The following is a 27,187-nucleotide window of genomic DNA, read 5'->3' as shown; positions in this document are numbered from 1 at the left end:
AAATCAAACCTAAGTCAATACATTCATGACCTTTCAACATATACCACCTACACTCAACTCGAGTCTTCATCATTTAGTGTCTTTAGTTAAAATGCTTCCTCTTGACCTCTTGATGCTCATTGAGTTGTTTCTCCTGTTACCCAGCACCATCAGCCACCCATACACACCTAACACTCATTTAGCCACAAAAACAAACAAAAAACCACCATGAGTTCGGAGATAAGGGAGTACCTAAAGGCCACAGTTGAATGATGGAGTCAACAGTGGCATTCTGTTTTTCATTCCTTCCAATCAGGTGCTGAGCAAAGTTGATCTCCCCAGGAACCCACCCAGTCATAGGGAGAGTGTCTGTGCCCAACGTTCCCACCCTCCTTTCCTTTTTGAAAGCCAAAAATTGAATTTTTGGGTTTTTTTGTCATTTTCCTTGGTATTCAATTTTTTAAACACCATTTACTATGGGAACTCATAAAACTCTGGCATCCACTCTAAAAAAGAGCAGCAGAATATTGGTGAGAAAAAAAAAGGATAAAAAGCTTCACCAGGGAAGCATCTGTGGAAAGAAAAGTCAAAGGAAAGAGATGACATTTAGAGAACGGCACTAACTAATGGAGCATGATAAGCCTAAAATGAGAATAACAGGGTGGAGCTAAGCCCATAATAACAAGCTGAGAAGCAGATGAAAAAGGCGAGCAAAGGTGGTTTTAACTATATGTAAGTTGTCTTGTAAAAATGAGGGCAAAGTGCATTTGCACAGCTGGGAACAGTGTGATGGGAAAATATTAAGCTGAATCATTTAAACACTCAGTAATACTAGTAATAATAAGAATAAAACGCAGTAAAAAGAGCATTGCATGGGACAATGGTCTCCAACTGCTACATAAATGCTCAAAGTAGTTCTGCTATTTATTTTCAAAGCTGGAAACTTGATACCACATAACCAGTGAAGGTTTAAACCATTTTTCCACATGACACTTGGGCAACCATTGTTCACTGAGTTGTTATTGACCTGCTGCATCTTAAGACACTTAGGAAACCTTCAGCTAAGCTACAGAGTTCACTCTGCGTGGAGTCTGGGTTTTCTCAGTGGTCAAATGTATTGAAGATCAGGTAAAATCTACTTTTCCTTATGGTATAAAAGGGACAGAAGATCAGATTTGAATATGTGCATAGGCTTACCTCTATGATTTTGGTTTTTCCTAATCTTCACTTATCATTGGTCATTATTTAAGCAAACTTCTGCATAGGCAGAAAATATGTACTGTGTTACACTACGTTCAGAGGTAGGTAGCAAATAATGCATCATTCTGAAAAGTGTCAGAGGAGAATTTAGAGCTAAACCTCTGTTTTTAATAAAAAGCAGGGTACCTGGAAGCCTAAATTCCATCAGCATATTCAATTTGTAGTCAGTAGCCCTGCTTGAGAACTGTGACAGACTTGAAAGCTTAAAACCTCTGCTCTCAAAAGGGAAATACTTCTTACAATTCAGCAGGATGTACAATCAAGCAGGTTTGATTGGCTATCAAATTTCACACAAGATTGTATTATATCAAGAGGGTGTGAATAAGGAATAGATTAAAAATAAAATTATATCATTCCAAGAAATGAATTACCTGTGAATGACTCCTGCATGAGCCTCACTAATACAGAAGCAAAAACCTAAGAGAGAAGAAGAGCTAGTATTTCCAAAAACAAAATTTAAAGATGCTTCGCTAAGAGTGATGAGCTGTGTGGCTGAGGGAGATGAAAGTAGGTGTGAGTACCTGCCACACTTTCCATCTCTCATGAGCAAAAGGATCAAGGTGCATGGCCTGGATTTCAGCATTTGCTATGAACAGCCTCTACTCAGTGTTGTATAACATCTAATGTCTGGGCAGTAGATGATTCCAATGGAGAGAGAAGGATCTGAAGAGTTACCACAATCTGATGTAGTCTCCTTACTCTGCATAGACTTTTTCAAAATGTCTTGTGCTTTTAATTGCTTTAGTATTTTGAAGCTTTGGTATTAACAGAAAGAACAAATAATCATCTCATGGGAAACAAGTTCCTAGAAGCATGGGAATTCATCTGCTTTGCAATAGTTTGAGTGGCTGAACAACAGAAAAATTTGTATCTCTGTATTGAAACTCCATGTTGTTTACCATTTTTCCCCCTTTAGAGCGTGTTTTACCCACAATCCCCCATCCCATTCAAGGTCAGTATGATTTCTATAACTGTAGATCTATTGCTGGGTCATTCTCCAACATCAATAATGTGCAAAATACAACATTCACAAATAGTAGATTTGCTTTTGTGTTTTTTTTTCTTTAAACATTCAAAAAACAGTCAGTGTACTACCACTACAACAAATGATAGGTAGGTTATCTGAACTAACTTCAAGTCGGTCAGTAGATAGGCAATGCTGAACTCAAGAGCAATTTTTTTAAATCAGTATTTATTAAACTACTCACATTTGTGGAAAACAGCTGCTTATATTCTCTAGCTTTTCAAAACCATAAACTACAAATTCATCCACTCACCACCCTTACATGTAGAGATTTGTACTATTTGAATTTGAAATCCAAGGTTAAACTCAACTAGATTACAAGGATACTATTTTGCTTTAAACTCTTGATCAACTTATAGATTTCTTTTTTCCTTTTTAGCATAACTACTTTAGAACAAAATTTAAGTAGTCGTTCTGCATTCTTTTTCATAAAACCTTCTAACATATCCAAATTAAATTGTGCTTCCCACATCCCATTTAGATGCAAGTCGCAGCCAAGACTCTCTTGCTTAAGGCTATTTAAAGGCAAATTGGCAAATAAAATTAAAATAATACAAAAAATCTGAAATGAAACTAACCTACCATTGAAATTAAATTCCAGAAAAGTGATTTGCAAATAGCACTCAAAGACCTGAGAAAAAAAAAGGAAACTAGGCCATGCAGGGCCTAGTATGGAAAAAATAAATCCAATTAAACGAGATTATCATCCACACTATAAAGAAAATGTGCTCAGCATTAACAGTGGTAAGCTGCTGTTTTATAAGTTTGAAGAAAGATCATGATTCATTAGCATTTGTCCAAGCTAAAAATTAGACCAAAATTGAGTATGGATATTCAGAATGTCAATAATACAATGTTTTGCATAAATATGCTATCACATATATGCAAACTTATTTTAATTATGTTTGAAATGGGTACTGCAAGGTTTCCAGGAACAATAAGACAGCTTAATAAAAGAGTTTATTATTAAATTTTAAGGAGACTTCAAATATTTTAATATAAAAGTTTAGAACTCTGATGAATTTAAAAAAAAAAACTTTCTAGAACACTAATGAAATCTGCTTCTTATCCCAACCACTAAAAATAAACCTGCTAAAATGTGCCTGATTTTTTTAAAAACTCGACACAGAATTTAGTACTCAGGGAAAATAATCCTATCTTGAATTCCTGACATGCCACGATTATTTTAAAACATTTATCTTCCAGAGTTGCTGCAAAGATTGACACTATTTTATCGTGTTGCCATCTTGTAAATATCTTGATATGGAACTCACGAACATACACATTTGTCCCAATGGATAGCATTTTCAAAGAGGTCGTGCCCCATCCAAGATGAGCATTGCACAGTATCATGATGACTTCAGCTATCCTCTGTAACATGGGTTCTGCAGCCACAAGCTCAAATACTTATCTGATTGTGCATTATGACATAGGTAACATGGAACAAAGTGAAGCCAGACACTCTTCATAAAAGACAGCAGTCAAAAGTGGAAACACAAGTTAGTCTAGAGAGGGAGCATGTGGAATTTCCCATTCCCCATGAACTGAATTGTTGATTGGAGAATGACCCTCGTTTGATTTTTATGTTGTAGGTAGACTGTAGTTAGCTTTCTTAGATCCAGTAGATGTAGAGAATATAGTTTCGCGTACTACTAATACTTTGAGCTTCTGCGAGTAGAAATTGAAAAGCTGTTCATGGAGGTTTGGGATAGCTGGTGTGAGAGGCTGCCCTACAATGACAGCCCCCTCTTTAATTCCCCATTCTTCACAAGACTCTAACTCCTTAAGGATTTAATCACTTTTTTTTCTTCTCCTCTTTCTTCCTAATCAAGATGACCAATCCCATGAAATGTACTTTCCCTTGGAAAGGAAAGCTAAGGATAGAATGCCTGATTCCTTAGGTTGCAAATTGAGTATCCAAACAGCTATATAAAGCTCATCTTACTATAGTCATAAGTATAATGTAAGACTCCCTCATTTAATCAAATGTGTATTTTGTCCCTAAATTATCTCCCAAATATTAACATGACCATAAGCAATTGTTTGTAACAAGTGCTTGGAAGAATTTTGGACCAATTTCCCTAAGATTTTTTTAAAATACTTTTATTATCGCTGAATAGTGGTATGAAGGGATTTCAACTTAACAGAACAACTTAACAGAACAACAGTACAACACATCTCACTCAGTGTCATCCCTTTCATCATTGTCCCCATCTCTCCAGATCCCATCCACCCTCCCAAGTTACCTGGTTACATTGTCTCATGTGTACATTGAATATCATGACCATATTTTCCCTTAAGGTGTTTTGACAGTAGGAAGTCACAAAGATACCTTGCTGCCCATCCATGATAAAAAAAAAACAACTTTCTCTTCTCCTAATATTCATATTTCATTTCAGCTTCTTTGTTAACATCTCTCATTGGAGGGTTGTCTCTCTTCCTCAACACTCCATGGCCCATTGGGCTAACTGAGGATGCATTGCTGAGCATCAGCAAGAATGTGGAACTAAACCCCCTTAAGCTGTGATTAAGCCAAAACAAGGCTCAATAAATCAAATGCATTACCCTAGGGTTTCCATCATCATATTGCTTGATTTTCTGCAGTGATGATAATAATGCTGGAATTACACCAAAGAGTAATGTGTACTGGCTGTGGCCAATTAGAAAATTTCCCAATGTCCTTTACCAAACACAGACACACATACACACACACTCACATGTGTGTGCGCGCGTGCACACACACGCACACACACACTTTTCTTCCCTATGCCATAATTTAAAAGATATAAAGAAAATATGTATAGTTTTCCATCCTGGATCTGTTCCTGATAGGTCCTTTACCCCATTAATTTTAATTTAAGTTTATTAATTCTGAAATGAGTCTGAATTGCAGATATTGCATAAATACACCCCACTTCACCCCACTCCACCCTACCCTACCTCACCTCCTATTCTGTTGTTGCAGAAAATCTACTGAATTGTAAAGTGAGTCAAGAGTCATCTGCAAAAGTCTGAGGAAACTTTTCTTACTTATTTTGTTTCCTTAACTCATTTCCTGTGCCCTCAGAATTCTGAGCATTGATCAAATTCTCCCCTCCAGCTTCCTTGTGCACAGGCCTTCTTCATAGTTGCAAATGTCCCTACAGAGGCCTTCACATTGAAAAGGGCAATAGGTTCAGGATGAGGTGATGAAACCAGTCCCAGAAAGCAAAGAATAAAATGAGAGAAGGGAAAAGAACAAGGACAAACCACCATTGTTTTGTTCTAACAGCTCTCCAGCCAAAAGTTCCCTTGAGTTTCTGGCTCTCTAAGCTCCCTCACTGCCTCTTAAAAACAAAACCAGAAAGAAAAAAAAAAAAAAAAAAAGAACAACCAACTCCCTGAACTGTGTCTCACTTGTTTGCCTCCCATCTGATTATTTCTCCCAAGTGAACAGCCTTTCCAATCACTAACCCCGTGTGGTGAGTGGGTTTGGGAAATGTGGATATTATCTTCCAGGTTCAGGCCTTGCACCGGGTCTGTGCACAGCTGCTTGCCAATCAGTTGTTGTTTTTCCATTGATAAAACACATTGCACATGGCTGGGTTTGCATGATTAATACAGCTGTCTAAAGCTCTCTCTGAAAACAAAACAACCACCACCCCAGAATTAAACTTGAGAAAGAATTAGCATCCAACCCACAAACAGATCAGGCTCACATACATTTGGAGTCAGCCTGGTATGTTTTCTCTCAGGGAGATTGGTGTTCTTCTAGGCAGGCCTAGCATGGTAAAGGAGGGGATAGCCCTGTCCTCACCAGGCACTCCTAGGAATAGGTTTTTACATTCAGACTCCAAAGGGATGGAAAGGGAAAATAGGAAAGCCCTGAACTGATCTCATGCTGTAAAGATCTCTAAATAATCACTAGAATCTCATTTATTTTCTATAGGATATCATTCTGGAACTCAAAGAAAATGTCTCTTTACAGCTCCTAAATATAGCAATAGTGGCATTAGTATTAACAATAATATTAATATAATAACAATTGCTAACATTCTTAGTAGGTTGCTTACTTACCAATAGTGATTTAAGATCTTTTTAACTCAAGCAATCCCCATAACCCTAAGAAAGTAGTATGTACTTTCTCCTCCATCCTTTTGCACTACATTTTTGGTTAGCAACAACTAGCTGTACAAGGTGGTTTCATTTTCACATTTACATATCTGCATACAATGTACCTTAATCAGACTCATCCCTCCTGTCATTGTTCTTCATCTCCCTCCCCCTCCCCAAACCAATCTCCACAGTTCCACTGTTCCATTTTCGGTTATGTCTATACCTACCCTCCTTCTCCACATGTTTTAATGATCAAGCAGCTACTTGGGATACAAATTCCATGTATAAATCTGTATGGCATAGTACATATGCACTCATAATATTCCTTAGATATACATTTGTCCAGTGAAATTTTACCACTTATCTAATTCTTTGTATATATTACCAGATGTAAAATTCATAATCATTTAGTATCCACACATATTTACAAAGCTCATTTCCAAATATACCAGCAGAGAGAGAGAGAAAGAGAGAGAGAGAGGGGGGGGGTATGTTTGACTCACGCATATTTATTTGAAAGCATTTATCTTTTTTTTTAAGGGGAAGAACTATCTGGCATCAGCACATTTAATTTCACACACTTATTCAGATTGATTTACATACACACCTCCATTAATCATGGATAATTACTTGCATTGTTCTCTGTAATTCAGTTTTTCCAACTGTGAAATGGGAAAGAAATTATATTTTTCATGCCTGCAAGTTCAAAGTATTATCTTCAATAACTCATAAAGAGAAAAGCTTCAAGTTTGTAGAACAAGAGCATATTGAATTTAAAAATACTCATACCCAAATGCATATATTTTCTATGATTTGTTAAAAATGTACTGTCTTTAAAGGTACATGTGTGTCATTTTGCATGGACATTCAACGAGATGTGAATTCAGTATGGTTTTGTTTTAGTTTGAAGTTTTATAGATTCTAAGATCTGAAATGCTCCTACTATTGACAAGTTGAGAAGTCGAATTATCTCAAGGCCAACTACAAAATGTTTTATGGTAGTTCTTTTTTTATATATAAGTGTGATAATAGTGCACCCTGCAGACACTGGGCATCCACCATACAGTATGTGATGTATTTAACTAATCAACAGCCATCAGACTAAGGATTCTGCCCCTGGGCTAGGCAGAGGTATAATGTATGTCCTAGGAAGGCTTGTACTGTTTCACCACATCAGTCTCTTCCTGGTGACAGGATACAACAATCTTGCCTCTACTGATAGAACTTAAATATCCATGTCAAAACAAATGTACAGCAAATATCTTTGGCCATGATTCATGTACATGAAAAGAAATAAAATTTGACCATAATTCTTGATCCCATGGATCCTTTACTGGAAACAATAGTCAGACTTTCTCTTGACTTTTTGTTTGTTTGTTTGTTTGTTGTACTGATGAGGAACCAAGTGGAAGAGTCATGCCACTGTTTCACTGACACCAATAATTCACTTGTTGGCAACCAATAATTTAGAGCAACTGTAGTAGTGAGGCCCTATACCTGTTTCTGCCTTACCTCTCTCTCCTCACCTTCCTGCTCTTCTGCTGTTTCCTTAAGTATACTTGGTCAATTTTGCTACCAAGACTCAACCTGAAATTTATTCCTAGCTTTATTTAAATATCCAGCAGCAGCTTGGAAGGGTTATTTCTCTCTGAATTTATATTTAGCTTCAAGCTAAATGTCTAAAAATCCTGCAGCATCAGTTTATTGATCAGAAATGTCTTAGTACTGGGACATCTCTAATGCCTTCTCCTGTTTTCCAAATCTGGATCTGCCTATGCCAGTCAACCTTTACCTGGTGATCTCCCTCGCTAGCCTATTTGGATTTCTAGAGCCGGCAGGGATTTGAAAATGAATATATTTTTGAAAATCCATGCTTCCACTAAATTTTAATTTGATGGAAATATTGCTCTTGTATAAGCTTGATGAGGGAAAAAAATCTTTCAAAGTAACAATTACATTTGGGGATTAAGTTTAAGTAATTGGCAGCCTTGTCTTTTTAATTAAAAGGAATATAACTGCCTCAGAAGAGCTCGATGAGATTTGCAGTGGAAAATATTGGCGGCCTGCCCCAAAGAGTGAGAAGACGGGGGATGGTGAATGGACAGGAACTGACAGGCAGGCTCCTCCAGTTTCTCAAGTGCAACTCCAACAAAGCTCACCATGGTGATTTTCTCCTGTGACTTTTAGCAAGAAGATACTATGAGAAGTACTCCTGGGGATAGCCATCACATAGCTTTTCCTCAGAAGCTTAGCTCTAGGGTCTAGAACATGGCATAAAGGTAGAATCCTTTAAGGAAGTAGCACTAATTACAATTCAGAAGAAGAAAAGAGGCGAAGGTACTTTGTAGAAGAATATTTGACATACCAAAGGCCCTTCTGCATCCCCCCAATGAAATGCATATTCTTCTAAATATTAAAATTATTCATTCAATCCCTAGCCCATGACAAATGTGATACCTTAGACTTCCCCCCTCCCCATGTAAAGCTTAATTTTAGTCTATCCTTAATCTCCTTCTTTCTCCATCACTTTGAATTCTTATTCCTTATATCTATAGCTCCTGATTCACTTTGTACTCTATACATTCTTTCTTGACGTCATTCAAACAAAATCAAAGGGAAAGTTTAGATCGTATTAACTTTCACTTCTAGACATCTATTAGCAGCCACACAAACACCACAAAGCCACTGTCTCTTATGGAAGTGGAGGGGAGATGAAGATTAACCTCAGTAGCTACTTTCCTTACCTACTCACCCTGTTCTCCCCATGCTCTTTATCACAACTTCTTCCTAGGAGTTAAACTAGGCAAGCACTGCTACCGGGGGGAAAGCTCAGCGTCAATCGTCCCACCTTACATCTCCCCTTGTACACTGCTGTGCAGAAACACACCTGCCAAGCAAGAACACAGCATGACATAATGAGATTGGAATTCCAATTTAAGGTGTTCACATGCACCAGATGTATGAGAGGAGCCCGCAGACTACTCACAGGGACTCCACTGAGAATTGTCAGCTCATATCCTCTACAAACCAGTGGGGGGTCGACCTTACAAGCCATTTATCATGCTTCCTAATTGGACACTGGGGAACCTAGGCCACCGCCGTTTACTGAATTCTTTTGCTTGTTTTGTTTTGTTTTGTTTTGTCTATTGTCCAAGAAAGTGCCCCCCATCTCTTTAACACCTAGACATTGCCACTAACATAGTCTCTCTCCTAAAAAATCATGGCCCTGGCCCATCTGATTTTTTCTCTAGCCTGTATTCTTGATAAAGATTCTGAGTGAACCATCCTCTTTATAACCCTTGTATTGCCAGTATGAGATTTATAATTGCACAAGAGGGCATTGTTTGGGGTAATGAATGGTAGCTTGGTAGCTTCCTGTGATTGGGAGTATAGAAAAAAATACACACACACACACACACACACACACACGAGAGAGAGAGAGAGAGAGAGAGAGAGAGAGAGAGAGAGAGAGAGAGAGATGGGAGAAAGGTGGGAGAACAGTAAAAAGCAGTGGACAGGCCCCAGCTGTTCTTCCTGTTTACCTCACATGCTCTTTAACTCACAAATTCCGGCATTCCCAGCCCTGTTCTCTGTGAGGCAGTTGCTAGCTATTCAGTGCTTTCTCATTTCTGTGTGTGGTTTGTGCATGACTTAAAAACCAGGAGTGTGGAAAGAACAGAAACTAAACAGTAACTTACACTAGTTTTTTGAATCACAAGTTAGAATAACATGGGAAATTTACTTTTTCTTTCTACCTGGAGTTCTGGCATACAGGTAAGTTCTCATCAAAAGTGCTAGAAAAGACAATGATTTCATTCACTGTGTGTCGGGGCCCTGTTGAAAGCTGGAACCTCACATCCTAACTCACTAACAGTATGATCTCTTGGGTGTCTTTAGGTGTACTCTCCACTTCCTTTTGCCTTTGCCTTGTAGTTTCTTTTTGTGTTCATGTCCTCTTTTCCTTGTGTTTTCTAGTTATTAGCAACATAGGAAAGAGCCTTCATGTTCAACAGGCAGTTTACAGTTCGTTTGGGGCACAAGTTAACTTCATTTGGCAATAAACAATATTGTCTATTCATTTACTCAAAAAATGTCTCCATAGAATTGACTCAGTTGGATTTTCAGGTGACTATGGAGAACCACATAGAAGTTTTGTACTAACAGAGTTTGCAAGGCAGATGGAAAAGTAGGTAATGGAATTGATTAAAATAACAACTACCACAATCAACTCTGTTAAATGCATCTTGGGATGCCTGTGGGCTATTTGAGGGAAAACAGCAGGTCACTGCAGCTATAGCTTTTGGGGACAAGTGTGGTTTAGTAGACAGAAGGAAGGGAAGGAACTCAATATTCCTGTGGATTCTGATGTCTAGAATCCAAGAAACACTTGCTGGATAGGGATTTATATCCTTAAAATCTAGGGGGAATGTCTCTAATTTTCTTGTGGTTTTTTTTTTTTTTTTCGTATTTGGCACAAAGAAAGAAGCAAAGAAAAGGAGAGAAGGGAAAAAGGAAGAGAGGGAAGGAAGGAAAAAAGGAGGGAGGGAGGAAGGGAAGTGAGGGGAGGGAGGGAGGAATGAAAGGAAGAAGGAAGGAAGGGAGGGAAATTAGGGAAATGCTGTGCATTTCCATATCTATTATAAGACATGCTCCAATATTCCATTCTGAGTGGAAGGAGACATCTCTTAGGAATGATAAGTATATTGAGAATTTGTTTTCTAGCAGAATATCTAGAGAAAACATACAGCCTTTCAACAAGAAGGGGTCATAGGAATCATTGTAGGAAAGATCAGGTCATAAAGTGTTACCAATATTTTAGGCACTTGCCAGAGCTGGCTGGATGCTGTCTTGGGATCTGTGACTCTAGCAGGAGTTGTAGAGAAACAAGGCTTGTCCTTGGGACATCCAACAACTCAGAGGAAGTGGCTGAACCAGCCTAAGTGAGAACTGCCCTTCACCAGGTTGCCTGAGGGGTTAGTGCCATGGAGGTGGGTAGATTTTTATTTTTGTCTTGTTTTGCTTTTGTTGGTCATTGGGGCTTGAACTCAGGGCCTGAGCACTGTCCCTGAACTTTTTCACTCAAGGCTAGAGCTCTGCCACTTTGAACCACAGCTCTGCTTCCAGTTTTCTATGGTTAATTGGAGACAGGAGTCTCATGTACTTTCCTGCCTAGGCTGGCTTCAAACCATGATCCTCAGATCTCAGACTCCTAAGTAGCTAGGATTAAAGACATAAGCCACTGGCACCCAGCTAGCACAGTGATGGTTTTAATTCCTTATCTTCTCATTTCCAGGAGCCTTAAGAACCTAGAACATCTTACAAATTCACTTCTTATCTCTGCACTTGAATTCTGCAGGCCCATTCCCTTGTTTCCTGCTATTTCAATGTCTTTGGTTTTGAAACATGCAAAATGAAAACTCACATTATGTGGATTGAAGATTGCCTTGAGTTACTTACCAGCCTGAATCTAAAATATATTTTAAATGAATTTGAAATTCGCAAGTTAGAGCTGTGAAACAGTAAGCAAGGAGAAGAGCCAAAAGGACAAAAGTCCCTAGAGCTCTGTTAACACCTGTGTTTTTAATCCATTTTATAGCAAATCAAATCCGTGAAGGTACAAAAGGCTTTCAAATACACATGTTGCATATATTTTACATGAAATCTAAAATATGTCCTGTACAGGTACTTCTGTACATGTACATAAGGGAAAGTAGACTCTACTTTCTGTTTTGACAGCTAAGGGAATTTGGGTGGAGGAAGTCATTGTGAGTTAACTGGTCTCTTAATAGTGCAAGGAAGAAATGTTCTTCATTGTACCCATAGAGGCAGTGGGTCTGCTCAAGGCATGAAAGAAGAAACACTTGCTTTTTTGTGAAGGCAGAAACTCCATGTCTTGCCTCAGGTACCTTACTGAAAATTGCTTCAAATGAATTTACTGCTAGAGGTTTTAGAATCTTATACATACTTTTAGTCTGTGTAGCCAATGGAAATCCTTTTGTGAAACATAAGCCCTTGGGCATTTTTGAACATGTTCATTCATTGATTATTAAAAAAAATCAAACCTGTCAAGCTGAATAGGAAGTGCACAGGATTTGAGAAAGTGGACTTGGTGTGAGAGACTTAACGAAGCCTTCTCTTTATGTGGAGACTGCTTATGGATACTGCTTTTTCTTTAATGATCCATAATGCAGTGGAAAAGACCTGATAGCAACGAATCAAATCACGCATCCATACCCCCTGGTTGAGACAATTAGCCAGTCGATCAAGCTTATGGTCAGAAAAACCTCATAAGCCTGTAGGAGAAATTTCTATTGCATTGCCATTCCATGCTCTTAAAAACACATTCCTAAACTGGGCGCTGGTGGTTCACACCTGTAATCCTAGCTACTCAGGAGGCTGAGATCTGAGGATCACTGTTTAAAGTCAGGCCAGGCAGGAAACTCCATGAGATGCTTTTCTCTAATGAAGTATTCAGAAAAAGCCAGAATTGGTGCTGTGACTCAAATGGTTAGCCTTAAGTAAAAGAAGCATAAGGACCATGCCTAGGCCTTGAGTTCAGGGCCCAGGACTAGCAAATAAATTGCTTTAATTTAGTTAAAAATTTTAAAACATATTCCTCATATAAATGAGATTTCCTTCAGCTTAGCTCAGTCTTCATGACATCAGCCAACTCCCAAATAGAGGAAAACACAATCTCTTGACTACGTTTTCATGCCTAGTAATCAGAAAGTGATCATTTAAGGGTTATTTTTTTTCAACACATGGATTTGTTTTCATACTTTTGTATTCCGATAATAGATATAATACATTCTCATGATGGAAGAATACAGAAGAATGTTTGATACTACATAAAAGAAAATAAAGATCGTATATAATCCCTCTCCTCAGAGACAGCATCATTCATATGATGCAAATGAATGTTTTGTCTGAAGTATTGCAATGAACTATAGAATATTTCTTCACCCCCTCCCCCCCCAAAAAAAAAATCTGGGCATGTTTCTCAGAATTGCTCAAAGCTGTGGCAGAAACCAGCCCAGAAGGAGGAGGGATTCCTGGCTGGCCTAGGCCCTCTACATGGGGGACAAGAAAACTCCAGTTCTTCCAGGACTTAGGTCAAGTTCACAGGCCTTACAAGGACCATGATTCCCAGTCAGACACTCCTCCCCTCCTTTGGTTGTAGAACTCCCTCCATTCTCTCTCTAAATTGGAAGGGTCCTATTCCACCACCCCCCATTTATCTCCTACTACTTACATTACAATGAAGAAATTAATCAAAATATCTCACCTATTTGTTTTGAATTTTTTTTTGTTTTCTTCTACTCATAATAGAACACTGGGATTATAGAAGGCTGGCCAGCCAAATAACAGAATGAATGAGGCTTGAACATTTTGTTCACACATAATAGCATTGTGCCAGCATTACTATGAGTTTGAGTCCATGCATGTATTCATTCATTCATTCATTCATTCATTCCACAAAGCGTTAGCACTTGGGTCTGGCAGGGGACTGCTCTGCAAGACTGCATGGTAACTGGCTCCTGGTCACATCAAATGGCAGAAATTCACATCTAGTCACAGAGAACTGTCAATAGAAAAGTCCTGCCACAGGCTAAGATGTAGCTTCATAGGGAGCGGGGAGGGGAAATGAGGGAGGAGGTAACAAACAGGACAAGAAATATATCCAATGCCTAATGTATGAAACTGTAACCTCTCTGTACATCAGTTTGACAATAAAAATTTTTTTTAAATACACACAAAAAAAGAGATGTAGCTTCATGGCAAAGCACTTGCACTAGCAAGTGCAATATCCTGGGTTCGATCCCCAGTACCAAAAAAGAAAAGACAAAAATATTCAGTTAAAAAAAAAGAAAGAAAACCCTACAAGGAAACGCACGGCCAATACCTTAGATATGTGTGAGGCACTGAGTTCTAGTCCCAGCATCACTGAATAAATGACTGAACGAATGAGCTTAAGGTTGAGGTTTGTTTCTGCTTCTGTATTTGCGCTTTTTCTCCCTTACAGAATCAGTTCTGTGATGCTCAGAAGAAACATTATTTCAGAAATATTAAGGTTAGGATTTATTGAAATGAATGACATCCATAGGAGAAAATCCAAAACTCTAACAATACAAATAGGAAGGAAGGAAGGAAGGAAGGAAGGAAGGAAGGAAGGAAGGAAGGAAGGAAGGAAGGAAGGAAGGAAGGAAGGAAGGAAGGAAGGGAAGGAAGGAAGGAGGGGAAGGAAGCTGATCACACTTGTAAGTAGAAGCTGCTAATCCCAAAAGCCTCCAGGAAGAGTGGAGAATCCCAAGAGAAAGAAATGAATAACTTTCAAAGTTTGATTTTGAAAGTTGAATTAATAAAAATGTTCCCCTTTAAAGCCACTGTAATAATAAAGGTTTTATTTTTTCAAAACCTTGATAAAAAAAAGTCAGATGGCAAAAAGAAAAAGAAAAAAGCCTTCAAAGAAGGGTCTTAGCAACATTCCAGGTCCTGGGACTGGCCAGTGGGGGAGACAGCGGCTCCCTGCACCTCTTTTATTAGAAGTCTTGCCAATTTGAACCCCGTTCCCACTCAAGTTCCTGGCACCTAAAGGCCAATGGCACCTGTTTGGAACCTTCCTTGTCCTTCAAGGAAATGCCCTATTCATTCTTTTGGCCTCAACAAAGAAAAAGTGCCATTGAACATACTAAATTCCTTGGAGGGCAACAGAAGGCTGACCTTCTAGAAATCATGTGTCACACACAAGGCAAGAATGAGTCCTTATTCAAATGCCTGTGTCAGATCAGAAGCAAGACACTTCTGCTCAAGTAAATACCCTGGAATTAGAACCAGTGAGCAAACAACATAAACCGCAGACCATCTAGATAGAATGAATTGACAGCTGGTCATAGGGGCTTCGAGGCAGCTGTCAAGCAGAAGAGCACTGAAGATCAATTCTTAGGCTTCTGTGGATAGGAAAGTACCCTGAGAACATGAAGGAATAGGTTCTCAAACTAAAAAAACTCTTGAGTTTCCAATAAAACATCTTTTACCTTTGCAATAATCACTTTAATTTTTGAGAAGGAGAGAGAGGGAAGAGAAGAAAGAGATGGAGAATGAAAAGAAGGGGGAGAAACAGGAGACATTTCTGTCCTTGGAACTTAAGGTAGCTTGAGTATTTTTTCATCTTCCATGGGGATATTTTTAAATAATATTCAATCTTTCATAAGATTTTCTACTGTCTAGGATTAGAGGCCTATGATCTCCTGGTACCATATGGCTCATTAAATGACTGAATTCCCCAAAATATTCTTGCTTTGAGATTAAGGCATTACAGTCTCAAAAAAAAAAAAAAAAGAATGCAAATTTTCATGCCTACCATTGCAACTAGGGTCGTTCTGAGATATTGATCATTCACATTTGTTCAGACACTTAGTCATTCTTTTATTTATATACTCAGATGTATGTCTAACAAAGCTACTGGATTCTTCTCTCCACAAAAAAAATAGCAACCTGAGGATTCAGTAGTCCATAATGGAGGACTCATTTCTATGTGAATAAAAAAGGCTGAATGAACTGCTAGGAATGGTGCAGTTTTGTCTAACGTGGCTTTGATAGAAGGATCTTGAAAGTTGGGGTGATACGAAAGAATGATAGGGAGGGCAAACATGATCGATGTACGTTCTATGCGTGCATGACATGTCAAGGTGAAACCCCCTTATGATGTTTGATTTAAAATATGCCATCTTACAAAAAGAGAGAGATTCTGGAAGTCAAATGTCAGACAGATAAATATAAATAAATTTGACAGTGGGTGCTAGTGGCTCAAGTTTGAACTCAGCCCAGGAAGAAAAGTCTGTGAGACTCTAATCTCCAATTAACCAGCAAGAAACTGGAAGTGGAGGTATGGCTCAAGTGATAGAACATCAGCCTTCACTGAAAACGTGAGTGTGAAAGTCCCTGAATTCAAGCCCCTGTCCTTACACTAACTGGCTGTTTGCCATTCCTAGTGCTGAATTATTTCCCTGTTGCTACCTCATGCTAAGATCTAAACATCTGACAATGCTTGGAAAAAAAAATCTAGAATCTCCAATGCTATGTCCGTTGTATCATATCAGATTTGCCTGTTCATATTATTTTACCTGCCATACTTATTTGCCTAGGTGCTGAGGCAAGATCAATGTGTTGAAGGAAAGTTTTTGTGAAAAGCCTCAAAGTCATTCTGATGAGTGTTTGAGGAAACCCTACAAGAATAATATTCCTGGCAGTGCAGTTGTTTTCAAGAACATAAATCACCTTTTTTCACTAGAAGAGGAACAATTTTCAGTTAGGGGTAAAAGAAATGAAAAACAAAAACTGTGTATGATGATATGAAAGGCCCTCTTCTCGAGGAGTAGCATTTCATTTCTGCTCTTAAGTACAGAAAAACAAAAGTACTCTCACTATTGCCACCTGGTGGACAGAGGTGATCTCTTTAGACAGCACCTAGGAACATGTCTGAGTATGACCACAAGATGGCAGCATACAACCAGAATTTCCAAGAATGAGGCATTAAAAATGTGTAGTTCTGTGCGTCAAATATTCTGTGGCTTCAGAAGCAAAGTAAAGATATATTGTTTTAGACACGTGATCTGTTCTCTTTTCATAAAGGAAAATGTTTGAAGATCATTCTACAAAGATAGTGGTTCATTTCAGGATAAGGAGGAACATTCAAAGTTTAACTGGTCAATAATTCACAGGCTTTTGAAAAACATTTCACGTACTATTTACGTTTTTCTTATATTTTCTTCACTTGTGTTTCTTTTTTACCTTTCTTTTAATAAATTCTTTTTACTTGACTAGTAGGAAGTGTCATTTTATTAACATTTTAATTAGACTTATAGACTCAAGCCAGGCTCTAGGGACTTGTGCTTATAGAGCCCCGGAGGATCATGGTTTGAGAAAAGTTTTCAAGAGTCCATCTCCAAAATAACCAGCCAGCTTCTGCTAGGGGAGAATTCTCTCCACCTTGTGCTACAGACCTGTGGTATATTACACCATTACCTAAAGCATCTGCAATTAATGACTTCCAGGTCAGAAGAGCATCCTCAGAAGTGCTCCATGAGCTCTATCCCAGCCAGCATAGTACAAGAAAATGTCCAGACTGGGCCCTTCTTTCACATCTTGCCAGTTTAGGGAAACTCTCCTTACCTGTAGATGTGGTTAGCTCTCAAGTAAGTCCTAGATGGAACTACATATGCTAAGGCAGAGTGGTGACCAAATGTTTTTAGACTTCAGACACTGAATCAATTGTATCCTCCTGTATAACCATTACCATAATGCCCAAAAATATTATACTATTTGAGGGCTTCTCCGTGAGACAAGGGAAAACTCCACAAAGGAGGGGATTTATAGTTTGCCCCAAACTTTGGATATTCTACAGACTTGATTTTAAAGATATGATCCCTTTCTTGCTAACACAGAGAAATAAACTACTCAGATTCCCATTTTCCAAGGTTAGCAGGACATGAGCATTTGTTTACTTTCAGTGACTCTTAGAGTTCTCTTTAGGGACATTGTCATGCACAGTGCTTGCCACGCATGGTCTGAGATACAGGAGCTGACAGCAACTGAACCAGCCCTGCCTCTGAGAACCCAGAGTCCAACAGGGAAGACAGACATCCATCAGAGATCAGACAAATGCATTTGAAGGTGACAGATGAAGAGCCAGCTTGCATCATCTCAGGTCATCTTGAAGGAAAGCAGAGTTTATCACGCAGAAATGTCCTTGGATGGAGGATGGAAGGTGGCGTTCCTTGTGGAAGTTGACATTCAAACACTGAGAGGAGAGTGAGCTATAGCTAACAGAGCATTAAGGTTCCAAGATTCAAAATGATTCCTGGCAGAAATTATACATTGATTTCTAAAGTTACAAGAGTATTGTGGCTTATTTGATAAATGAAACTCACATGATCACCTCCAACCTTGGAGTTTATTTCTACCTACAATAATTAGGAAACCTACTAACCCTCGAAGTCTCATCTGAGGTTGATAAGACATACAATGTGCTGCCTTCTTGGAACATATAGTCTATTGGAGGAGATAAGCCAGAAATCAGTAAATATGCAGCAGGGAGCCATGTAGAAATTAAGTTGATGTTTAGATTATAATACTCACTAAAGAAGAGTGATTCTGATCAAGCTTCATGGTACACATAAATAGACAAGTTCAATTGAATTCCCTTGTCCAACTATTTGGAGGTTTTTTTTAAAAAGTAGAGAAAATATCAGAGGGTATTTTTTTAATATTGGGGAGAAATTCCTGGGTTGGGGACATTTCTGCCAAAATAAGGATAAAGTGATCTAATTAGCAATACAAAGATTTGGGAAACATTTCAGGCAAGTGGAATGGAGTGCAAGAAAGTTTTACAAGTTTGAATGGATTTGTCTGTTAGAAGAGCAACAAGTCAATTTGCTTGAGTGGAGTGAACTGGGGATACAATGCAAAGATGGCATGCGGGGTGAGACACAAACATGCTTCTGTGTGTTCCAGGCTCAGAGTCCTCAGTTTTCTCCCCCCTAACAGGTAGCACCAAGGGCATCATTCTTTTTCTTTTCCTGACTCCAACTGCACATTGTTTTCCTAACACAATCTCCTTTCATTTGCCCTTCATTCCATCTCTACCACTCTCTGCTCCTACTAAAGCCTGCTTTCCTCCTGTCCTCTCATTCTCCTTTCAGTGGAGAGTACCAGACTACATTCCTGTTTGTTCTCAAGTCATTAAGAATTTTCTTTTTTGCTCCATGTTTCTTTTATAGAAATTGGTACCACCGTGCACTTCAAGCAAAAAGGTATGGCTCTTCCTTCTCCTTCTCTTCAATGTGTGTGGCCATCTTCTATTCTTGAGTTTATTTCAATTCAGTCATATGTAGTGGTGTTTTCCATAACAAACATGGGGTTATTTTGCAAGTTGTAAGCTTCCTTATTTACGAAAGAAAACAAAACACATTTTGTCCAACTTATCCGTGTGTGTGTGTGTGTGTGTGTGTGTGTGTGTGTGTGTGTGTGTGTGTCTACCAGTACTGGGGCTTGAACTCAGAACCTGGGTGCTGTCCCTTAGCTTTTTTGCTCCAGGCTGGTGCTCTGTCATTTAAACTTCAGTGCCACTTCTGGACACTTGGTGTTTAATTGGAGATACGAAATCGCATGGGTTGTTTTTTTTTTTTTTTTTTTTTTGCTGGTGGCTGGGCTTCCAACTGTGATTCACAGAGCTCAGCCTCCGGAATAGCTAGGATGATAGGTGTTGGCTTCCAGCACTGGGCTCCTATTTTACTGCTGACAACGTTTACATCATTAAATTTCTAAACAGAGTAAATTAATCTCAACCATGCCATGTTCTCCCTCACCACCTCCATTCTTCATCTTTGAGGTGCACAGTTCATTCTTACAGAGTAACATTTTTTAGAAGGGTCACTACCTGCCTTCCGGCCCTGGGAAGACTCATGGGGCATGTTGTGTCTTCATTCCTTGGGTTTTGAAGTGGGCACATTGCTGGACGATGATGTATAGACCAGACCTAGCAAGTGGGCAGCATCTCTTAAAATGAAGATGTAGCATTTCATATTTCCTCTGGCCCCATCATTCTTCTGGATCTTCCTTAAACCTCACATCCTGGGCTGCTGAGCCCTCTTAGGCACGAACACTTTACATCCTCCACGAACCTCCATCAGCCACATACCCACGGAATGCATTCTTGTCTCCACAGGACAGTGTAGCCATCCTGTAAGACCACTGAACATACCCTAATATGAAAACAGCTACTAAATCTAAGTTGTCTTCTCTACAAGTCCAATAGGTAACTTCTGTCCTCACACTAGAGCCACTGAGGCACCCACAAGGCTGGACAATACCATCTTTAAGTCTTTGTGGTCATCCACTTGCATAGGGGATTTTCTCACAGGAAGATATGTTCTCTGAACCCCAAAGAGCAAGTGACATCCAGGATCATTATCCATAGTCAACATTTATACTGTGGGACTTAGGCTCTCCCAGCATCCAGGAGACACAGAGATGGTGGGAGCCTGGTTGCTTGCTTCCAGTAAAGGGTCAGTCTCTTGTTTACGGCCTGACAACAGGCCCTTACACAAGGCAGCAGGAAAGAGGCAGTCCAGGAAACATCAGCTCTTTCTTTCCTGTCTAGATCACTGACTTGAATCTCCCATTCCTTCACACAGATAAAGCTGTAGTAGTGAACAATGGATGGCAGGGGGCGCCAAAGTCAACCTTTTCACACTTCCCTGTCAACATGGCTTCCCCAGACACCACAACCATAGGCCTTCACCTGAACATTTAGAGAGCAGCAAAAGCTATTTAGAAGACTCTGGATTGTAACTCTCCTTTGAGCAACCTTTTTTCACAAATCTTTTTTTTTTTTTTTATTTTTTTTTATTTAGTCATTCTATCAGTCCCTAACAATTCTAAAAAGACTTTTTTTTTTTTTTGGCCAGTCCTAGGCCTTGGACTCAGGGCCTGAGCACTGTCCCTGGCTTCTTCCCGCTCAAGGCTAGCACTCTGCCACTTGCGCCACAGCGCCGCTTCTGGCCGTTTTCTGTGTATGTGGTGCTGGGGAATCGAACCTAGGGCCTCGTGTATCCGAGACAGGCACTCTTGCCACTAGGCTATATCCCCAGCCCCTAAAAAGACTTTTAACTTTCCTCTGACTAATGGCTCAAAGGAGTACCCAGGAGTCCTGGGGACAAGATTAAGGATGGTTTGGAATAAATCCATTCCCAAACCCAGGAGACAGAAACTGAGAACTCAGATGAAACAACAAAAACCTGTTGGCCTGATCTGAATTACAAAGTATCTGAAAGTACAGGCTCTTTAAAACAGGTGTTAAAAACAACAACAACACTTTGTTCTTTCTTTGACATTTTAGTGAAATGCCAATTACTTGGGTCTGGATCCAATAACAGAGTTTCCACTATAGAGATTCACTAAAAACAAAAAAGAAGGAAAAGGAAGGACGCAAGGAAAGAAGAGAGGAAGAACAGGAAACCCTCATATTTTTCTTCAGATATTTTATCAATTTTGTCCATAATTACACCTTATTTTATGTTGGTTTATGGGGCTTGAACTCAGGGCTTAAGTGTTATCTCTGAGTTCTTCTGCTCAAGAGTAGCTCTCTGCCACTTGAAGCAATAGCACCACTGCCGGTTTTTTGGTGGTTAATTGGAGATAAGAACCTCATGGACTTCCCTGCCTGTGCTGACTTTGAACTGGGATCCTCAGACCTCAGCCTCCTGAATAGCTAGGATTATAGGCCTGGGCCACAGGCACCAGCAAAGGGCACCTTTTATATGCATTGTCATCCCAAGGTCCTATACATAGACTGTCTTCACCCCAGTTTCTCTACCAATGACCCTACTCTGCTTTTCGCTGGGACCTTCTACTGAATTTTTCCTCTTAGTGTCAAACATTAAAAGCCTTTATCTAATTTTAAAAATCAGTATATTGGATTCAGGTTGGTATTTCATTTATTTCTGCAATCCAAATTTCTATGTTTATAATAATAATGATGCTGCTATTTGCTGACAACCAGATACCACATATATATGTATATATATGTATATATATATATGTCTGTATGTGTATCTGTGCACAGAATGTGGTTACATACAAAGATAGGATTGTTGTTTGTTAGATGAGAAACATGTCGCAAGTTTTTGCATTGTATGTCTATTTGCCCGTCTATTCTTAAGACTAATTTATGTTTGCAGACTCTTGCTTTCATTATATCTGTCAGTATATGAAAGCACGTGCTAAGCCCGGCCATCTGGCACGGGAAATAAGATTTATCATTTGCATTTCCACAAATAAGCAGGAATTTTATAACTAAAACATAATTAATGATTTTGCTGATTATTCTTCCCTGAAATAGCCATTAACTGAAGTAGTCTCCTATGCAGTCACATATATCTGTAATTGTGTGAACACTTGTGATGATTCTTTGGCTATTACCCGTTAGCCTGGTATTTCTCAAGGCTGTTTATTTACTCTCAAAATCAATTATGACAAGAGCAAGTCACAGAAGCACATGGGATAGCTATATGAGAGCACTTGATAACTAATATTTGATAGAAATGGAGAGAAGATATATTTAACAGATTTGTACAATGCATTTCAAATATAAAATAGTACTGTTGGGGATAAAATGAAAGATGATCAGTACAGACATTACCACAGAATAAAATAGGGACGCAGCAATTAACTGTATTATGTGTACTAAATAAAGCCAAAAGTATGTTTGTGTATCATATATGTATGAATGAATGTATCTACAGCATATATACTTCCTATTACTTCTAGACATAAATATCAAAGGGGTTGTACAAATGCATTAGCAAAAATGTTATATTAAACATATTTATCTATGTGTATGTATGTGTATATTATATTTTTCAGTGGTAGTATTTTTTGCTTTATGTACTAAAATTTGATTTATTTACTAAAATTCACAACTTTTTTAGCCTTTCCTCAATACCACTCTGCTCCAGTATGTCAAGAGGACAATGTATATATACCATCCTAACAATGAAATCAGATTACACAGATAAGCAAAATGTGATTTGATAACACCCATTTCACATATTCCAGGGGCAAAACATAACTCAATTTCTTAAACATTAGATTACCTAACTTTTAGGTAGACCTTCTGTTTCCAAAGTCTCAACAATACATTAATATTTAATCAAATGTCCTTACAAGCTCAGGCCATTAATGCAGAGAGGGGAACTAAAGCAGTCAGGAAACAAAATGGTACCTTTAGGCGAGAGGCTTAGGAAGCTTCAAATGAGAGAATTATGACATTAAAAGTTTGATACCTCTGGGAGAAAACACGGAGAAAGAGTAGATTAAGAAGAACACAAGCCACACCCAAGTGTCCACTCCACAATCACTAATCAATCACTAATCATCCTCAGAATGATGAATTTCTTTGAACCTGATTTCATGAGCTCATATCTCATGGTAACAGAAATGCCTTTTCTTATGACCCGACAGCAGTTCCAAAAAGCAGAGAATTAGCTGGGCTGATTATTTAATTTGTTCATTTGGTTTCCATAGCTTTATTCATATAAAGCACAAAAACTGAAGTGAGTGAGCTCATCTCACATAGCGGTTATGCATCTCTTCGTATTTTTATATTAATTAATGATCTTTTTATTGTCAAGAGGGCATACAGTCACAGTTGTGTCTGCCCTGGCAGTCCTAGGGTTGTATGGGAAGAGAGGCATTGCCAGGTTCGATTCTCAGGTTCAGAGCTCAGGCTATTCCAGACTTAGACCTGCCTTTCAACTGCCCAAATTGGCACGCGTGTTTATGTTGTTGCTGTCTTTAATGTTTTGATTTTGATTTTTTTTCTTGTTTCTGTTGTTTTGTTTGATTTTCAATTTTAAAAAAATGATAAATGAAGAGCTTAGGCAAAATAAGTCCATACTTCCTTGGCGGGTTGTTGTTGTTTTTGTTTTGTGCTAATCCTGGGGCTTGAACTCAGAGCCTGGGTGCTGTCCTTGAACTCTTTGTGCTCAAGGCTTGTACTTGATCACTTGAGACACAGCTCTACTTCAGGCCGTTTGGTAGTTTGTTCGATAAAATAGTCTTGCAGACTTTTGTGCAGAGGCTGGCTTTGAACAACCACCCTCAGAGATCCCAGCATCCTAAGTAGCTAGGATTATAGGCCTGAGCCATGGATGGGCAGCCAGACTTCCCCTTAAGATCCTACAATGTGTAGAGAGCCTTCTTTGCTAAAGTGCCTTTCCTAAGCACTGACATATCGGTATCTGGCCAACTTTCACCTGACAGCAGTCAGCTGTCCCTTAGCCTGGCAGGCGGTAATTTTTCTGTTTTCTCTCTTTTTTTTCTCTGCAGGACCTGGGTCGGTGAGAGGAATAAACGGATCCATCAGTCTGGCTGTACCACTGTGGCTGCTGGCGGCATCGCTGCTCTGCCTTCTCAGCAAATGTTAATAGAATAAAAATTTAAGAATAATTAAACACACACACACACAAAAATGTCACACAGGATACAGAGAGAGAGAGAGAAAGAAAGAGAGAAAGAGAGTGTGTGCCAGATGGGGGGAGACCATTTATTTCACAATTTTGTGTGTTTATAAATGAGGGGAAATAATGCAAATGAAGAAACAGAGACAACATTTTAAACGATTTTAAAGTCCATCAATAAAATATATGTATAATTCAGAGTGGGGAAAAAAATTCTACTAGGATGTGTGTGTATCTACTAAGCAAATGAAGGCTAGTGTAAAGACACCATCATGCTAAAGACATCCAATGTTGTAAAAAAAAAAACAAAACAAACAAAACAAAACCAACAACAAGAAGTACCAGTTGGAAATTAAGCAAATCCCCACACACTTTATCCTTCCTTCCTTCATCTTTTTTCATCTGTGGGGAAAAAGGGGGAAAAAAATCAAGATCTTACCTTTGGTGTTTATATTGCCATCATCTTTCACTTCTGTTTTTCATTCAAGCTGACCTGCAGCCATTTTGGACTATCAATGGAGTCCCTGTGTTGAGCTTTTGCCAGGCCCTCCTGCCTTCACGATCTCTCCAACTTTTGAGATCCTCCCTTCTCCCTCCAGTGTGTTGTGCCCTTCCCTATACCTCATTCCAAATAGTCCCTTTTTTCCAACCCTTCTCTTCATCCCCACAACCACCCCTTCTTCCCCAAGACCAGTCAGGCCGCAAATGCTAGGAAGTGCCATTTTAATTTTTCTCCACTGTGCGTGTGTACCCGTCTCTCTATCTCAAGTGAGTGTACATGTGTATGAGCGTGTGTATGTGCGTGTGTGCGTCTCTCTCTAAAGCATGCCAAGGGAATGGCCCGTGTGTACATAGACTCATTGTGCTGTAGATGCTGTCCTGCATTGTAATTGTGAGATGCGGCTGTCACAAGTTGCTGGGAGAGATGATGGAGGCGAGGAGGGAGGCACAGAGCAGAGTTCTTCCCCTCGTTCATGGCTGTCACATGACATCAGTGTGTATTCAACCCAAGCTTTGCCCCTTCCAAGGGCAGCACCCCCATGTTCCTGCTAGTCTCATCCTCAGAACCCAGTCGGGAGTCACCCAGAATATCACTGTCCATGAAAGTGCCTACGACCCATTGGGGTGAGCAAACAGTGGAACAAACCAGTGATGTGAATGAAATGATCTAGGAGAGCAAGTCTGAGGGATTCCCAGCGTTCCTGGCATGTAGAGTATTCTGCCTGGACCGAGCAGACCACTCCAGGAACGTTTCCAAGCGATAACTCCCCAGGGAAGACTGATGGACCACATGGAGCTCCTAAACAGCCCTGTTTTGCCTCCTTCCTTAATCTTCGAATAACACTGCATCTACCCCATCAATTCCCCTGAGCAGCGATCGTTTCCTCTTTCAGATATAAAATTGTGAGAATGAGCAAGACAGGAAAAGTGAACAGATGCCCAAGTCCATTTCAACATTCTGGGGATACTGTTAGGCATTGCCCATAATTCCTGTACTCCTTTGCAGATTTTTGCCCTGGTGTTCTAAGCTGATATTTTGTTTGGGTACCCACTTTGTCTCCCTTCTCTTCTACCACTGATGTGTGTAGCACCCGTGTTCACAGTGGTTCATCATTATCCTAAGCCAGACAAATAAAAATTGCATTCTATTCACTTTTGCTGTTCTATTTAAATTGAAGTCCATCTGGGTCATCTTGACACTAACACTAAAATATGAGCTAATCCTTTCACCCAAAGATCTCAGCAACTGGAAATTACTTCAGAGAGAAATTGCATAAGCAATACAAAGCTTGACATCTCCACATCACCCAAAGAGTTTTCTTGAGTAAGATCATGCAGAGATTTCTGGCTGTCCACATGTAGCTATCTTTGTCAGAAAGCAAACCATTACCTTTGCCTACACTATGGGACATGTTGAAAGTGGTTCAGACAGAGGATTATTGTTGAAGTCATAATAAAATGTAATCACACAGAGCTTATCTTGTTTTGAACCATGAAAATACAAATTATACAAAACAAGGCAATTCATAAAAGAAAGAAGAAAGACAACGAAAGAAAGAAAGACAATGAGAGAAAGAAAGACAATGAGAGAAAGAAAGAAAGAAAGAAAGAAAGAAAGAAAGAAAGAGAAAGAAAGAAAGAGAAAGGAAGGAAGGAAGGAAGGAAGGAAGGAAGGAAGGAAAGAAGGAAGGAAAGGAAAGGAAGGAAGGGGGAGAGAGGGAGGGAGGGAGGGAGAGAGGGAGGGAAGAAGGAAGGAAGAAAGGAGAGGGAGGGAGAGAGGGAGGGAGGGAGGAAGGAAGGAAGGAAGGAAGGAAGGAAGGAAGGATGGAAGGAAGGAAGGAAGGAAGGAAAAAAGGAAGAAAACAAAAGAAAAGTAAAAAGGAGAGAAAGGGCTTTGAGAACTGTTTTAAAACACTCCTAGTGAGTCTATAGTCTCAACACACACTTTTCTCATGATTTTTCAAGATAAAACAAAGACTTTATGTATGTGGCAGATCTTGAGATAGAACAAAACTCTTGTTCAGGAAGGCAGGCTAGTGAAATACATTTTAAAAAGCCACATTCCTATGTAGCTTTCATTTGACAGAAGTTCCTCTATTTTGTCTTCTTAGTATAAGAATAAAAGGATACGTGTTCCCCATATGTTGAACAGACAGCCACATTGTTAAGTGGAAACTTTAGAAAAATGCAGACTAATTTAAAAATACAGGAAGAGAAAAGGAGTTGACGATTCCGAGGTCATTTAGTATTCCTTTTAGAAACAGATGCCTGTGGAATGCCACAGGTTTTAGTCACACATCTGGTCTTA

At 39.2% G+C, this 27,187-nt stretch overlaps 1 protein-coding gene across 2 annotated transcripts in view; it reads left to right on the top strand.

Annotated features, from left to right (window-relative positions):
* LOC125351717 (limbic system associated membrane protein) overlaps nt 1–24,774 on the top strand; it is a 620,820-nt gene extending 596,046 nt beyond the window's left edge. The window contains exons 7-9 of one of the 2 annotated variants that reach the window (XM_048346680.1): nt 2,156–2,191; nt 19,138–19,170; nt 24,248–24,345. In XM_048346680.1, the coding sequence (XP_048202637.1) occupies nt 2,156–2,191; nt 19,138–19,170; nt 24,248–24,345 (167 nt within the window). Of the gene's footprint in view, nt 1–2,155; nt 2,192–19,137; nt 19,171–24,247 lie in introns of both variants that reach the window. The other variant, XM_048346681.1, reaches the window with a different exon arrangement.
* The last annotated feature ends 2,413 nt before the right edge of the window (nt 24,775–27,187 follow it).

This window comes from Perognathus longimembris, chromosome 5 (genome assembly GCF_023159225.1).
Source record: "Perognathus longimembris pacificus isolate PPM17 chromosome 5, ASM2315922v1, whole genome shotgun sequence".
NCBI classification, from domain to species: Eukaryota; Metazoa; Chordata; class Mammalia; order Rodentia; family Heteromyidae; genus Perognathus; species Perognathus longimembris.
Note: the sequence above shows the minus strand (reverse complement) of the source record. Positions and strands in the feature narration are given on the sequence as shown.